At 39.4% G+C, this 17,484-nt stretch overlaps 1 protein-coding gene across 1 annotated transcript; it reads left to right on the top strand.

Annotated features, from left to right (window-relative positions):
* Positions 1-5,908: 5,908 nt before the first annotated feature.
* On the top strand, positions 5,909-6,830 carry KRTAP11-1 (keratin associated protein 11-1). Its single transcript, XM_002716804.5, has one exon. The coding sequence runs from the start codon at positions 5,958-5,960 to the stop codon at positions 6,450-6,452; it is 495 nt and encodes a 164-aa protein (XP_002716850.1). The 5' UTR covers positions 5,909-5,957; the 3' UTR covers positions 6,453-6,830.
* The last annotated feature ends 10,654 nt before the right edge of the window (positions 6,831-17,484 follow it).

The raw sequence follows: 17,484 nt of genomic DNA on the forward strand, positions 1-17,484 counted from the left end.
ATTACTCATATTATTTATGTTATTTATTTTATATAAACTTTTATTACTTTTGTATTAACACACTTCCTAAATAAAAATCTTGCTTAAACTTCATTTTATGTAATAATATCCATGAAATTATGGCTTGGATAAATCAGTTCTATTTTACTTAGGGTTTGTACATTTTCTATCTAAAATGCTTTCCTATTCCACAGTTGGTACATATCTCATTTGGAAAAAATTGTCCTTTAATTTTGGAAAACAGCTGTGACATGAAGTCAAGAAGAATAAAATTATCTTCCAATCCTTTTGGGTGGGATATCAACATTTAAGTATCAGCCTATGTCAAGGAAAAAGCTGTGTGTGATTAGGAAGTTTTAAAATATGCCTACAAATAGTTGTTTTAATGATATGTAGTTTCTTATCAAAATATTACTGCCTTGATGCTCAGTTGGTATACAAATCTTTCTCTTGGATTTCGTGCACAGGGTTATGTAGGTTTTTTAGGGGCTTTGCACTAAGAATGCTGTTATTTCTAATTCCTTCAAATTAGAAAGTCTTGGAACATGGCATCTCAATCTAAGTTTTCCTAAAAGCAGAGCTGAAGATAGTTTGAGAATTTTATTCCAGGGAATGCAGCACAGGGTGAATGAAATAGAGAAATAAGGGAAGTTCCCCCTTCCACCTCCCCACCCCCACCCCTGCAAAATATCAGCAAGTTGGCCATGATTGCAAGCAACTTATGCATGATCCTGTGGGACTTTCTGGAGTGGGTTTCAGAACCCATCTATCTGGAGCTGAAAATTGGAAACATTTTCCTGCTGGTTTACATTTTGTGTTGCCCAAGTGAGGCCCCACTTCTACAGCACATACATGAATAGTGGAGAGCAAGTCAGCCTGCCCCTCCCCAGCCTGGCACCAGAAAGGATCTCTTGAGAGGATCTCTCAAGAAGTAGGTTAAAGACTCCAAAGTGATGGGAACCTTGTTTGGTGGCCACCACCAAGATGCTGGGCTACCCTTGTGCATAAAGGCTACAGCTGGAAATGGGTTAAGACAATGTTGAAGCCTGATACATTTGGCAAGAGGCTCCCTTTGTGGGACTTGGTCTTTCATCAACCACCTGAGAAAACTGTAGTAGAGGAATTTAAAATTCAGCTCTGGTAGTCTAATTCTCAATTTTAGGTAGTGCTACCTGATGCTGCATTTCTATTCCTCTGGATAGGCAGTTCAGGCCAAAAAGAGTTTTGTTGGAAGGGCAGAAACACACATCAGCTAGGTAATGCTAAGAGAAGGTTTATATACTCTTCCTGTCTCCTACATAGCTTCTAGTATCCTTACTCTGCTGAGTACTTACTAGCCCCCAAATAATTCTGAGTCAGAGAAGACATTTTGCTGATGTACCTGCTCGCTTAGGCCCTATACATAAACATTATACATGTCTGATCACAAATGGGCCTATTTTACATGGAAAACCAGGACTGGAGCACCTGTCAAACACACATGGGTTTTCCCGTGTGAATTTGTTGTGACAACAAACTTGGGATTCTATTCACCTTTCCTTTCTTGACAGCACATTGATTTTGATATCCAATGAAGGCTTACCTGAAAACTTAGATGAATTTGGAAATAAGCATCAAGAGAGAGAGGATGGTTCTATTTAGGAGTTTTCAACCTTGACACCCTGTCTGATCATTTATTTTTACACAAGTCATATAGCCAGCCATTGCTATTTTCAGGTTCTATAAGCAACAATGTTTGCTGGTTTTTGCTTGATTCTTTTCACCTTCTGCTTTTTGTGCTACAGTTCTCCCAAGCCCGAAAGATTCAACTCTTCTTAGGATTGATGCTTTTTGAAAATAGGTTGGAAAATGAATTTCAGTTCAGTTTTGTGGTGCAAATCACTTGGGTTTTAGTACTTTATAATGTCTAGGTTACTAAAGATTCTGGAGATTCAACCTAGAGGCCTTATGAAAAGTTGGGAGGAAAAAAAGCAGAACAATTCAGCCAAGATGTATTTACATTTTACAATAACCGTTGTACTCTGTACCTAAACTTCTGAGTTTCCCTTTGATGTTTCTTAAGAGACGATGAATAGCTGCAATTTGAGAGCATGAACACTCTGAAAAAGTGCAAAATGACAGAATTACATTATGTATTAATTTTTGTACAAGTTTACTCTTCTTCCCTTTGGTGAGGCTAAGTGATTTGCTCTGAACTGGGATTGTTCAGTGTTATCACCAACGTTGGGATGAAAAATACTCTTTCTGCATATCAAACCTTTAGTGCCCACACCTGCTTCACTCATTTTACTCTCAAATGCTTAGCCTTGTAAGTGATTGCTGTGATTCAGTTTGGAGTGAAAGAATTGCTCATTTCCAGCCTGGGATAATTATTGTATAGGACTTAGATTGTCCTATACAAACGAGAGCCAATTATCCAACAGTGATGAAGATAATGGCTACTAGATCCCTCGTCATCTGCTCTCATCAACTCTCCTCACTTCACGCTCTGCAGACCTGGGAATAATCTTCATAATTCCATTTGCAGAGAGGAAGTTTCATATCCCACAGAACTATGTAGTAGTAGTGGTTGACTGGCCATCTATTTTTCTTACATTCCAATGAAAGGATGATTTATTAATTATTCTTCATGACATTGTTGAAATTGTATTTGGTTCAAGCTTCACATGATTGTCAATGTGTGTTTTTTCTTTAGCACTTCCCAGTGTATCCAAATAAAGAATAAAATGCTTGTGCCTAAAAGTAGAAGGTAGGATGGTACTGAGTAGCTTCCCTAAGTGTACCCTGGATAGTGTAATTTCAGCGAATAGCAGAGAAGTGAATTGATTTTTCAGGTCTAGGTGGCAAAAAACTTTCTGAATAAAAGTTTCACATTCTGAAATCATTTTTGACTGAGATTTCAGAAATGGTCTTCTTCCAATCACAATGTAGGCCAAATCAGTACTTTCATTTAGTAATTAAATCTAAGGGATCTATTAACAGATTGCCTGCTATTTAACACCTGCCAAATGGCAGATTGTCTAGAAATCGGGTAAGGCTGAGAAATCCGTTCACATCTCTGTTATCCTCTCACAATTTGCTGCATGTACAACCATTATAAGTAATTGTAATTTCCTGTTGTAGCTTCAAACTACTGATGGCTCCCTGCTATTATTGCTTTATTTGGAGCAAACTTGTATCTTATTCTAGTGAAGCAAAAGTTGTCCAATCTTATGCAGAATGAAGATATATATGAAGTATAAGGAAAGGAATGTTTGTAACTGGCATTTAATTTATTTATTCATTTGAAAGGCAGAGAGAGAGAGAGAGAGAGCAAGAGAGATAGAGATGAGAGAGGGAGAGAGAGAGAAGGAGAGAGAGAGAGAGCTTTCAATCGACTGTTTCACTCCTAAAATGCCTCTTAGAGCCACGTCCAGGCCAGGCTGAAGCCAGGGGCCCAGAACTCTATCCAGGTTTCCCATGTGGGTGGGCAGGGCCCAAGCACTTATGTCACCTGCTGATTTCCCAGGCACAATATCAGGGAGCTGGAAAGGAAACTGAACAAAAAGGGTCCAAATCTGTGCTCTGATATGGGGTGACTTAATGTGCTGTGCCACAAAGTGGTCCTGCTATTTTATTTATTTAGTTTGTTTTCATTGTTAAGCAGCTGATAAATTTGGAAGATAAATGAAGACCATATCCATCACGATGTCATCAATGAAGCAGGAATTGAATTTTTTTTAAAAAAAGATCCTGTTCACAGCTTAGTGAAGGTGTGTCATCATGTTGAAAGCATTCTCATCATGGCTTGGCTGCTCACAGGTGCTGTTTTATTTGAAACTCAACTTAGTCAAATATGAACTGCATTGACCTCAGCGAGCCACTCAACCTCTTTGAACTTCAGGGCCTTTGTGTGACATGATGCTTACTCCGTGGCCTTGCTGTAAGGACTCAAAGAGACGGGGTCTGCAAAGCCCCAAACTCCATGCCTGCAAAAGAGGGGTGTGCTCAAAAAGCATTCATTGCCTTTTCCTAAAGCTGATGAGAGATATTTTGTAGGATCTTTTAATCTGTAATTTCAAACTTTCAATGGAAAAGAGGAATCAGGACAGAATGATAAAAATGTCTGCCGCACCAGGAATGGGGCAATGGAGACAAAAAGATTTTCCTGGCAACCCTATTACTGACTTCATTTTTTGGCACTTATGCCATTGAGTGTAACTCTTTGATAGTAGCCTGCAGATCTGTGGCCAGTAGAAGCCTGTAAACTACTCATGCATTTTAAAACAGACAAGCCAGGCCCAGTGACCAGGGACTCTAACCTTCAAACACTAACTAACACTAACTAGGACATTCTCTGTGGTGGGAAAAAAGTAGTCACAACATTGTGGAAAGTAGTCATCTCATTATTTTCACGCTATTCCTGGGAACACACTGCGAGTCACTGAGGGAGTGGTAAGATGCTGGGGGCTGAGCCCTGGGAACTGTAATAGAGCTCCCCACACAGCCTCCTCTTGTTTGGATGTGTCATTCACCCCCAATTAGATGAATGATGCTTTTGCAAGGGGACTTCTGATGAGTTCTGACATAAAGCTGTTTGCTTTGTGGATATTTACAACAGCCTTCCTGTAGCCCTCAAATACATGTAAATCCATTAGTGTGCCCATGCCCTGCCCCAGGTAAGCCAGTTTATGAAAATGAACCAGATCTTACAGCTGTTTTGAGGTAGAAATACCCTGAACACTTACCCTGTGCTGAATTTATGTATATTGCCAGAGTTGAAGCAGTTCTTTTAGCTGTGTACAAGGGGATCATTTCAGAATGGAATATATTGTTGTGAGATGAAGTCAAGTTTCCCCAAGCATAGAAAGAATTACTAAATGTTATAGCATACTCTTCACCCATCCATAATTACACAGCATTGACCAAGTTTCTGTATATACACATTCTCCCCTCTCTTTTTCTCTGATAGCGAAAATGACCTTGAAGAGTGTTCATCCATGATTAAAATGCATCTTATCCAAATATATTTATGTGAAGGTAAATATCTTCTATATGTATTGGGCAAATTGGGAGAAAGATAGTGCAACTTCAAATTAACATTATAATCATTTAAAAGTTAAGCCTGTTCCACTAGCATGCTAATGAGGCCCATGAGTCATCATTATCCATTGTTGTTAGATTAAATATTTTTACAAATAAAGCTCATCCAATTTATTTATAAAGGGTCTTTGGCTACAAGTGCTGTTGTTTTTAATTAGCTTCTTATTTGTTTTGTTCATTGAACATGGAGGGAGTCCCACTGCCCTTCCACCTTTCCATAGGCATCTTAATTTGGTCATCTGGTGATTTTGAGAGTCAGCTCCTGCTTTGGATGCAAGACTTTGTATTCTTTTTCCTGGCAGGTCTTGCCATTGTCACCTTGAAACATATTCAAGCAGGCACCATCCACCTTCCCTATCAGAAGACCCGTTAGCTACGGAAGAGTGACTGATTAAGTCATGCTTAAAACAGATTAACTGCCAATGACAAACCAAACAGAGTGTGAGCTTGTAATCAGTACTGGTCAGAAGGGAGAGAGTGTGGGATGGATGTGGCGTGTCTGGTGTTGTGGTCAGAGTGACACTCATCGTCTGCAGGCATGATGAATGACAGATGCCGTGTGGGCTGGGATGACCAATAGCTTTGAAGCTGTCAACCGACCTTCTTAATCCAGACTAAGTACAGTGCAGAAGACTTATGACTTAGTTACCAAACTACTAAACTTTCTTTACGAGGAGGAGGGCTTCTCAAGAGACAATTAACTTGAGATTCACAAGCTGTTCTAAGACAAGCTATTGTGAGCCAAAGAAGCCAGGGAGACCAAGGAGGGAGCCCCACCCACCTGCAAGGATATATAAAAGCTCTGGAGCCTGAAGTGGCACTCACAACTTAGGAGCTAGCTTCACTGAAGTACCTTCAGCCCTCTCTCTGACATCATGTCCTTCAACTGCTCCACAAGAAATTGCTCTTCCAGGCCGATCGGAGGACGGTACACTGTCCCCGTGGCCCCAGCTGCCACGTCTTCAACCCTTGAAGGCGACTGCCTGAGTAGCATCTATTTGCCCAGTTCCTTCCAAACTGGCTCTTGGCTCCTGGACCACTGTCAGGAGTCCAGCTGCGAGCCTACTGTCTGCCAGCCTACTTGTTTCCAGCGAACTTCTTGCATCTCCAGCCCTGCGCAGGTAACTTGCTCGCGGCAAACTACCTGTGTCTCCAATCCCTGCTCAACTGCCAGCAGCCGGCCATTCAGCTTTGTCTCAAGTGGCTGTCAGCCCGTGGGAGGCATCTCCAGTGTCTGCCAGCCAGTGGGCAGCATCTCGACTGTCTGCCAACCAGTGGGAGGAGTCTCTTCTGTCTGCCAACCAACCTGTGGGTACTCCCGGACGTACCAGCAGTCCTCCTGTGTGTCCAGCTGCCGAAGAACTTGCTAAGTGTGTAGGATCCAGTGAGTCAAGACTCCGTGACCTGCCAGCTGTGCTTCCAGGATTGTCCAGCATGCTGCCTGAAAACTCTTCATTGCTAAACACTATACTGACTGCCTGATTGCTGGCTGCTAGCCATGCACAAGCCGCCTTTGGCATGCTCAAAATTTTCTAGCCAGCACCAAGCTTATTTTAAGGGTTGGCCACTGGTGCTATGTAGTCGCTGGATGTTTCCAGAAGCTTTTTCATTCATGCCCCAGGCTCTGATAATTTTGTCATGTTTTGACCTTGCTGCTGAATCTCCTGACCTCTGCTTCTGTGTCTGTGAAAGAGGGAGCTTGTCTCACTATGTATTTCTCAATAAACCTGCATTAGTTGGCATTGCAAGTATGTCTCCACAGAGTCCTTTGTTTGCAAGTTATTTTCAGTCTGGGAGTCATTTTATGCTGATCAGGGTCTGATTGAGCTTAGTGTGTGGGTTTAGTCTTAAGATATTTTACTTGTTCATAGAGAGTGTTCGGCTTCGATGTGAAGTAAGGGTTAAAAGCTTGGAAGGAATGGTTTGTCCTGTATATTTCCCCCAAGTTTTAGGAGCTCACAGAATGACTCGCATGAGAGAAAAGGAAATGTTACCCAAGAGTTCAGGTAGTTCAGAGACTTTTATAGGGAAAGCGGCAGTGAGATCAATGAGAGACACTGAGTTTTATTATTCAGGGGACCATAGCAGCAAAGGTTGCAGCAGAGCACTCCTGGATGAGAAGGGATGGAATAAGAAAAGGGGAAAGGTACAACAGTGATTTCTAGGACCTGATATTCTCTGCACCAACAGGGTCATGTATCAGTTTGTTTTCTGCTGCTGCTAACACAATCCAACAGATTATGTAAGTTATAAAAGACAAAAGGCTGTTCTAGCCCACAGTGCTGGAGCTGCAATTTCTTTTTTTTTTTTTTTCATTTTCAATTAACTTTATGCGCAGAAGGACAACTCTATACTAAGTGAAGATTTAAACAAATTGCACACACACAAATATTTGGGAACAAGTTTTACAGTTAATTCCCTTAATACAACTCACTGAGGACAGAAGTCCTACATGGGAAGTAAGTGCACAGTGACTCCTGTTGTTAATTTAGCAATTAACACTCTTATGTATAATGTTAGTGATCACTTGAGACTCTTGACATGAACTACCTAGGCTATGGAAGCCTTTTTAATCCACAATCTCCTTAAATATTTAGGTAAGACCATAATCAAAGTGGAAGTTCTCTCTTCCCTTCAGGGAAAAGTACATCCTTCTTAGATTGGCATTTCTCTCCATTGGGGTCTCACACTGATCCTTTATGTAGAACATATGTAGCCACAGTGTCTTGGCTTTCCATGTCTGAAATGCTGTCATGCTCATTCAGCCAGACCAGAATGCCTTAAGGGCTGATTCTGAGGTCAGAATGCTGTTTAAAGAGATTGTCATTCTATGAATCTGCTGTGTGAAGTGCTTCCTATGTTGGAACATTCTCTCCTTTTTAATTCTATTATTATCACCAGACACTTGATCTTATTTACATGATCTCTTTAACACTTAATTCCATCTGTATGATCACTTTAACACTTAATGTGGTCACTTTAACACTTAAGATGATATTTTTACCACCCAGCTTAATAGGATTTGGGGTCCCATGGCAGATTTTTAAACTGTACCCTTAGAAGTAAGTCTGTAGGAATGTGTGAAGAACTCTACAGCTTTACAGTTACAAAATTCCTTTTTCCTCTCTTATTCCCACTCTTTTACTGAGATCTGTTTTCAACTGACTTTATACACATCTGATTAATTCTATGTTAAGAAAAGAGTTCAACAAATAGTATGAAGAAGAGAAAAAAAACTGTTCCTCTATAGTCAAGACAAGGACTGTTCAAGTCATTGCTTCTCAAAGTGTCAATTTGACTTCTATAGATTTTCTTTTAGGTGCTCTATTAGTTATTGCAGATCAGGGAGAACATATGGTAATTTTCCCTTTTTTTAGATTTATTTATTTATTTGAAAGAGTTATAGAGAAGTGGAGGCAGAGACAGAGACAGAGAGAAAGAGTCTTCCAGTAACTGGTTCAGTCCCCAAATGGTTGCAATGGCTGGAGCTGGGCTGATCTGAAGCCAGGAGGCAGGGGCTTCTTCTAGGTCTCCCATGCAGGTGCAGTAGCCCAAGGACTTGGGTCATCTTCTACTGCCTTTCCAGGACACAGCAGAAATTGGGATCAGAAGTGGAGCAGCCAGGACTAGAACCAGCACAGAAGGCGGTGGCTTTATCTGTTATACCACAGTGCAAGCCCCTGGGACTGGCTTATTTCAATAAGCGTGATGTTTTCCTGGTTCATCAATTTTGTTGCAAATGGCTGGATTTCATTTTTTACTGCTGTGTAGTATTCCATAGAGTACATATCCCTTAATTTCTTTATTCAGTCTTCAGTTGATGGGCATTTAGTTGATTACATGTCTTAGCTACTGTGAATTGAGCTGCAATAAACATGGGGAAGCAGACAACTCTTGTATTTGCTGATTTCATTTCCCTTGGGTAAATTTTGAGGAATGGGTGGCTGGGTCATATGGTGGGTCTATATTCAGTTTTTTGAGGTATCTCCAAAATGTCTTCCATAGTGGTTTTACCAGTTTACATTCTCACCAACAGTGGATTAGGGTACCTTTTCCCCCACATCATTGCCAGCAATTTTTGTTTGTTGATTTCTGTATGAAAGCTATTCTAACTGTGGTGTGGTGAAACCTCATTGTGGTTTTGATTTGCACTTCCCTGATGGCAAGTGATCTTAAACATGGTTTAATGTGTCTGTTGGCCATTTGGATTTCCTCTTTTAAAAATATCTATTTAAGCCCTTTGCCCATTTTTTAATGGGGTTGTTTGTTTTGTTGTTGTGGCATATCTTGATCTCTTTATATATTCTGGTTATTAATTCTTTCTCTGTTGCATAGTTTGCAAATAATTTTTCCCATCCCATCAGTTGCCTCTTCACTTTCCTGAGTGTTTCTTTTGCAGTAAAGAAGCTTCTCAATTTGATGTAATCCCCTTTGTTAATTTTGGCTTTGGCTTTCTGTGCCTCGGGGGTACTTTCTAAGAACTCTTTGCCTGTGCCAATATCTTGCAGTGTTTCCCCAATGTTCTCTAATAATTGGTTGGTATCAGGTCATAGGTTTTGGTCTTTAATGTGTTTTGAATGGATTTTTGTGTAAGGTGTAAGGTGAGCTCCTGCTTCATACTTCTGCATGTGGGAACACAATTTTCTCAGCAGCATTTGTTGAAGAGACTGTCCTGGCTCCAGGGATTGGTTTTAGCTCCTTAGTTAAATATAAGTTGATTGTACATGCTTGGATTGATTTCTGGCATTTCTATTCTGTTCCATTGATCTATCCACCTGTTTTTGTACCAGTACTAGCCTGTTTTGATTATAACTGACTTGTAGTATGTCTTGAAATCTGGTACTGTAGCGCCAGCTTTATTTTGTTGCATGAGATCACTTTATCTATTTGAGGTTTCCTGTGTTTCCATATGAATTTCAGCATCATATTTTCCAGATCTGAGAAGAACGTCTGGCATTTTGATTGGTATCACATTGAATCTGTAAATTGCTTTTGGAAAAATGGACATTTTGATGATATTGATTTTTTCCTATCTATAAACATGGAAAATTTTTCCATTTTTAATATCTTCTTCTATTTCTTTCTTTAATGTTTTGTAATTCTCATCTTAGAGATATTTTACAATCTTGGTTAAATTTATTCCAAGGTTTTTGATTTTTCTCAATTTTTCTCACAGCTATTATGAATAGGATTGACCTTAGAAGTTCTTAGCTGTGGCATTATCTGTGTATACAAACGTTGTCAAATATAAAGGTTATCAAAAGGTGTTAATTTTGATTTTATATGTTGGTACTTTACCTAACTCTTCTATGAGTTCCAATAGTCTCTTGGTGGAGCATTTTGGATCCTCTATATACAGCATCATGTCATCTGAAAAAAGGGATAGTGTGACTTCCTCTTTCCTGATTTGAATTCCTTTGATTTCTTTTTCATGCCTATTGGCTCTGGCTAAAACTTCCAGGACTATATTTAATAGCAATGGTGAGAATAACAGTGGCATCCTTATTTGGTCCCAGATATCAGTGGGCATACTTCCAACTTTTCCCCATGCAATAGGACACTGGCCATGGGTTTGTCATAAATTGTTTTTATTGTGCTGAGGAATGTGCCTTCTATACCCAATTTGCTTAGAGTTTTCATCATAAAGGTGTGTTGTATTTTATCAAATGCTTTCTCTGCATCTATTAAGATAATCATATGATTTTTGTTCTTCAGTTTGTTGATAAGATGTATTAAATTGATTGATTTAAGAATGTTGAACCATTCCTGCATACCAGCGGTAAATCCCACTTGGTCAGGGTGAATGATTGTTCTTATGTGTTGTTGGATTCAATTAGCTAGGTTTCTGTTGAAGATTTTTGTGTCGATATTCATCAGGGAAATTGGTCTGTAGATCTCTTTCTCTGCTGTATCTTTTCCAGGTTTAGAAATTAAAGTAATGCTGGCTTCATAGAAAGAATTTGGGATATTTCTCTGCCTTCCAATTATTTCAAATAACTTAAGAAATATGGGAGTTAGTTTTTCAAATATCTGGTAGAATTCTGCAGTAAAACCTTCTGCTCCAGGGATTTTCCCTGTTGGGAGATTATTTATTATTGATTCAATTTCTGTCCTGTTAATGGGTCTTTTAGGTTTTCTACTTCTTTTTGGCTCAATTTAGGTAGGTTGTATGTGTCCAGGAATCTATACATTTCTTTTAGGCTTTCCAGTTTGTTGGTATACAGCTCTTTGTAGTAATTTCTGAAAATTATTTTTATTTCTGTTGTGTCTGTTGTTACATTTCCTTTTTAATCTCTAATTTTATTGACTTGGGTCTTCTCTCTCCTTTTTTGGCTAGTTGGGCCAATGGTGAGTCAATTTTGTTTATTTTTTTCAAAAAAAAACCCAGCCAATCGTTTTGCTGATTTTTTTGTTTCAATTTTGTTGATTTTATTCTCTAATTTTAATTATTTATTTCCTCCAACTAGTTTTAGGCTTGGTTTGCAGTTGTTTTTATAGATCCCTGTGATGCATTGATAGCTCATTTATTTGGTGCTTTTTTAATTTCTTGATGTAGGCATCAACTTCTATAAGCTTCCCTCTTAACCCTGCTTTTGCTGTATCCCATATGTTTTGATATGCTGTATTGTCACCTTCATTTGTTTCCTGAATTTTTTGGTTTCTCTTTTGCTTTATTCTATGATCCACTGGTCATTCAGGAGCATGTTGTGCTGTCTCCATGTATTTGCATATTCTCTAGAGATTCCTGAGTTGCTGATTTCCAACTTCATTGCATTGTGGTCCGAGAAGATGCATGGTTTGATTTCAGTTTTTTAGAATTTGCTGAGACTTGCCTTATCGCCTAGCATGTGGTCAATCCTAGAGAAAGTTCTGTGCACTGCTTAAAAGAATGTGTATTCTGCAACTGTAAGGTAGAAAGTTCTGTAGATATCTGTTAGGTCCATTTGGTCTATAGTGTCAATTAAATCTGCTGATTCCTTGCTGATTTTCTGTCTGGTTGATCTGTCCATTGCTGAAAGTGGGGTTTGATATCCCCCATTTCTGTTGTATTTGAATCTATGTCTCCCTTTAGATTTCTTATCATTTTTTTTAAATAGCCAGGTGCATATACCTAATTAGGTGCATATAGGTAATTAGGTGCATATATATTTATAATAGTTACATCTTTCTGTTGAATTGCTCCCTTAGTCATTGCATAATGCCTTTATTTGTTTCTTTTAACAGTTTTTGTGTTAAAGTCTATTTTGTCTGATGTTAGGATGGCTACACCAGCTCTCTTTTGGTTTATGTTAGAATGGAATATATTTTCCATCATTTCACTTTCAGTCTCTGTGCATCTTTGTTGGTGAGATATGTTTCTTGCAGGCAGCAAGTAGATGGGTTTTGTATTTTAATATACTCAGTCAGTCTGTGTCTTTTAACTGGAGAGATGAGACTATTTACATTCCATGTGACTACTAATAAGTAAAAACTTTGCCCTTCCATTTTTCTAAAAATATTTATACTTTTTACTTTGTACTTCTTTAAAAAAAGATTTATTTATCTATTTTAAAGTCAGAGTTACATAGAGAGAGGAGCAGAGGCAGAGGGAGAGAGAGGTCTTCCATCCGATGGTTCACTACACAATTGGCTGCAACAGCCAGAGTTGTGCCGATCTGAAGCCAGGAGCTGGGAGCTTCCTCCAGGTCTCCCACATGGGTACAGGGGCCCAAGGACTTGGGCCATCTTCTACTGCTTTCCCAGACCATAGCAGAGAGCTAGATTGCAAGCGGAGCAACCGGGACTTGAACTGGCACCCATATGGGATGCTGGCACTGCAGGCAGCAGTTTTACTTGCTACACCACAGCACTGGCCCCTTTTTCTTTGTATTTTTTGGGAGATTTCCTTCCTTTAACTTATTTCATAGTGATGACCAAGTTTTTGTGTTTCTGTGTACAGCACATTCTTAAGCATCTTCTGCAGGGCAGGATGGGTGATGACAAATTATTTCAATAGGTCTTTTTTTTTTAACTTTTATTTAATGAATATAAATTTCCAAAGTACAGCTTATGGATTACAATGGCTTCCCCCCCATAATGTCCCTCCCACCCGCAACCCTCCCCTTTCCCACTCCCTCTCCCCTTCCATTCACATCATGATTCATTTTCGATTCTCTTTATATACAGATCAGTTTAGCATATATTAAGTAAAGATTTCAACAGTTTGCTTATTTCACCTTCATTCATAAATGAGAGCTTTGCAGGATATCGTATTCTAAGTTGATAGTTTTTTCTCTTAATGCTTGGGATATAAATCCACACTCTCATAGCCTATAGGGTTTCTGATGAGAAGTCCACTGTGAGTCTAATTGGTGATCCTCTGAAAGTAATCTGGCATTTCTCTAGTGCACATTTGTAATCTTTTCTTTATGTATTACTGTGAAGTGTTTGATTACAATGTGTCATGGTAAAGATCTTTTCTGGTCATGTATATTAGGAGTTCTATGTGCTTCCTATATCGGATGTCTCTTTCTTTCTCCAAATTGGGGAAATTCACTTCCATGCCTTCAGGAACTCCTAGAACCCATGTGTTGGGTCATTTGATAGTATCCTGTAGATTCCCAACAGGGTTTTTTAGATTTCTAATTTCTTCTTGTGTTTGGTCTGACTGTATAATTTCCTGTGATTTATCTTCTAAGTCAGATATTTTTCTTCTGCTTCACTGATTCTGTTGTTTTCCACTGAAATTTTTTATTTGTTCTACTGAATTCTTGATTTCTAAGATATCATTTTGATTTCTCTTTAAGATCTGAATTTAGTGGGAGAAATTTTCTTTCATGTCATGTATGGATTTCATTGTTACTGTATTTGCTTCTGATTACTTCTAAGTAATCCTATAATTAATTTTTTGAATTATATTTCTGGCATTACTTCAATATCATCATCTTCACAATCTATTATTGAAGTGTTGTGCTCTTTTGGGGTGTCTTGTTGCCTTACTTATTCTTGTTTCTTGAATTTGTACATTTGTTTTTGGCATTTGTGGAGCTACTCATTGATTTCTTCTTTTTTTGTTGTTGTTTGGACTATGTCTGTGTGGATTAGTGGAGTGTCTGCTTTCAGTGAATATCTATAGGTGTGTGGTGGGTTGTAGCCGAAGAGCTCTCTGGTCAGTGCTCCAGGGTGAAGTGCATGTCTGAGGTGACACACCCAGCTTTGGAGTGGTAAATCTCCTCTTTTTCTTCTTTTTTTTTTTTAATCAAAGGGGAGGTTTATTCTTGTCTGTTGGTGTAGACTCAGCTGAACTCCTTTCCTCAAAGGTGACCACTGCCTGTGCGCTAGCCCCAGTGGATATATTATGCATTTGCTGTGCCACAAGGACCACACAAAGGATCTGTGTAGTCCTCAGTGTAAGCTAAGATTTCCCAGCAATGTTCCTTGCCAGGTAACCATGGAGACGTGATTGTGTGGAGCCTTCCACAGTGACTACTCAATGTCCCAGACACACCCTGAGTCCTCCCACGCAGCCTCAGTGTTTTCACAGTCCTGGCACACAAGCCTCCCACAGTCCTGAGCACCTAAATCCCTCTCTGATATCCCCACCAGACTCAGGAGTCTCCATTTGGCTGGTTGCTGGACATGGACACAAGCTGGCACAGCTGTTAAGTATGTCCAAAATGGCACCTGCTCTCTATCAGCTTGCTGCAGGACACAGTTTCAGGGTGATCATAGAGAGTGAAATCATACCCCCCTCTTTGTTTTTTCTCCTCTAGTATGTCGAGTTTCCTCTGCTGTTTTCTACACTCTTTCTGCTTTTTTAAGCTATCATCTCTTAGACTAGAGCAGCAAGCTTCCTCCCTACTCTGCCATCTAATCTCCCTGGAGGTGCAATTTCAAGGGGCCTCATCTGGTGATGGTCTTGCAGGCAGAGTCCTCAAGAGGCACAGAGCATCACATGGCATGAATGGTAACTCACTGGTCTATGTCAGTGTGGTCTGTTCCCCTATTCTTATGAAACCACAAGAATTCAATCAGGGGCTTGACTCTGATGACTTCACCCAATCTCCATCACCTCCCAAAGGTAGCACCTCTAAACACCTTAGTCAGAATAAGTTTAGACCCTCTTCATATCTTCCAATGGTGACTGAAGTTCAACACACTGGGCCTTGGGGGATGCTCAAACTATAGCAGGTTGCTGCCTCAGCTTTATTGACCTCTTACTTACTAGTGCAAATCAGCAGACTCCCAAACATGCTCCAAGTCAACAAAACTTCCCCATTTTAATTAGTATGGGCAGGAAGGATTTAACAAGATTTGTCTATTTTGATACTCAGAGCCTTATTTCCTGCTTTCTCTTTCCCAGAACCCATGTACTGTTAAAGCAAGCCATCTGGATGGATTCTGTGGGGGAGGGGACCATGTAACCTTTTGTTATTTTTTTTTAGAAAGTGAGAATTGGTTACCAATGGTTTGCCCTTATCACCTGTTATGTCCAGGAACACATCTCTGTATTATTTATTTCCCATAGAATTGCCCAAGAAGAAACAGAAGCATTTTTTAATAGAAAATGGAGACATACAAGGTGCAAATGCCAAGAGCAATTAGTTCCTCTGCTCATGGAAGGAGAGACCTCATGCTTGGTGGAGAATCTGATCATTGTCCTGTCTTGTCAGTGCAGCATGATTTCCTTATTTCATTCATGGTCTTTAGGAGGCAAAATGTACAGATGATTTCTGTATGGATGGAATATTTTCAGTTTCCCTTGGCTGACTCTACTCTTGGGGTCTCCCTGATAAAAGAAATAAGAGTGATACCTTGTTAAAACAAGGCAGTCTTCACTAAGCACTTCTCTAAGTTCCATGTGCCCCCTCCCCCTTTTATAAAGTGATGTTCTGGTTTTCAGCAGAACTCTGGTTTACTGTAGAATGCAAATCCCTAGGGAAACATTCAATGGCCATTCAGAGCTGCTGTTTACTCATCTTAATTAATCATTTGTTTCAGTCACTACACGTATGATCAGAAAATTCCAAGTTTTTCGCTGTTGATGGACTATTTTTAAGGAATTTTTTCTTAATCTTGAGCTTTCTAGTCTAGGTTTCAATAAAAAAAATGAGATCAGTGGGCATTAGGCTCAGCTGTTAAGATACACATTGGATGCCCACATCCCATGTTGGTGTGTCTGGGTTCAAGTCCTAGCTCCGCTTCTGATTTTAGCTTCCTGTTAGGGTGCACTGTGGGAGGCACTGGTGATGGCTTAAGTACTTGAGTACAGCACACACAACTGCTCACCAAGGTGCTACATACCAGATGCCCTCAGTAAATGGTGGATAGACTTCCCTTCTTATTTACTTATATGATACTTATTTATAGTAAAAATACGATAAAAACTGAAAGCATATACCTCTTGGATATTTGAAGAGACATAAAATCTGAGAGCCATAAAGCCTGTAAGACTCACAAAGGACAGTGATGAGATTTGGTCAAATGGCAGGAATGAGAAGTTGACACATCGTCAGAAAGCAGCCCCAACCCACCCACACAAGTAGGCAAGGGCAACTCCTTGACTTTTGCTCTGCTGTTTGATCTTAGCCTTCATAAAGACCTATTTGGTTCCCACAGATTTTTAGGAGACTCCTACCTGTGCTTAGGAGCTTGTAAATGCTTCATGAAGGACTTTGTGTTTGTTTTTATGATTCTGAAATGTTTATTGGGATCTCTAGCTTCAAATTCTTGCATAAACTGTGATTTCCTTTATTATTCAAGTACCCGATGGGCATTTACAGAGACATGTCCTAGGATAACATTCAAAGAAATTTTGCAAATTTGAATTGGTCATAATCATATTGTACTAATTGGATATTATTTATATTGTACATTTCATATTATAAAACAGTAATGATTTGGAACCAGTACTCACTCATTAGCACAGGTAAAAATCTATTATCAGCAGACACAATTGGTTTTTACAAGTTCTATGCCTAATTATAGAGATAGATGATGAAAGTTATAAAAGCCAAGACTCTGTGGCAAAAAATATCCTATACAAAGGATCTCTGTGAGACCTCAGTGGAAAGAAGGGGCCATCAAAGAAGGATGTATTTTTCTCTGAGGGGAAGAGGGAACTTCCACTTTGGCCATGTCCAAATACTGATGGAGTCTGTGATCACAAAAGCAGCCCGTAAGAGCCTCAGGTGGTCACTGATATTGTAAATAAGAATGTTAATTGTTAAAGGAACAAGAGAAGTCACTGTGCACTTACTCCCCATATAGGACCTCCATCCTTAATGAGTAATACTATGAGAATTAACTGCACATCTTGTTCTCAAACTGTAGTTTATATGTTGTGAGTGTGTGTGGGTGCAAATTGTTGAAATTTGTACTTAACATAGAGTTGGTCCTTTGTATATAAAATCAAACTAAAAA

The sequence above is a fragment of the Oryctolagus cuniculus genome, chromosome 4 (assembly GCF_051225735.1).
Source record: "Oryctolagus cuniculus isolate XC-2025 breed Fujian yellow rabbit chromosome 4, ASM5122573v1, whole genome shotgun sequence".
In the NCBI taxonomy this organism is placed as follows: Eukaryota; Metazoa; Chordata; class Mammalia; order Lagomorpha; family Leporidae; genus Oryctolagus; species Oryctolagus cuniculus.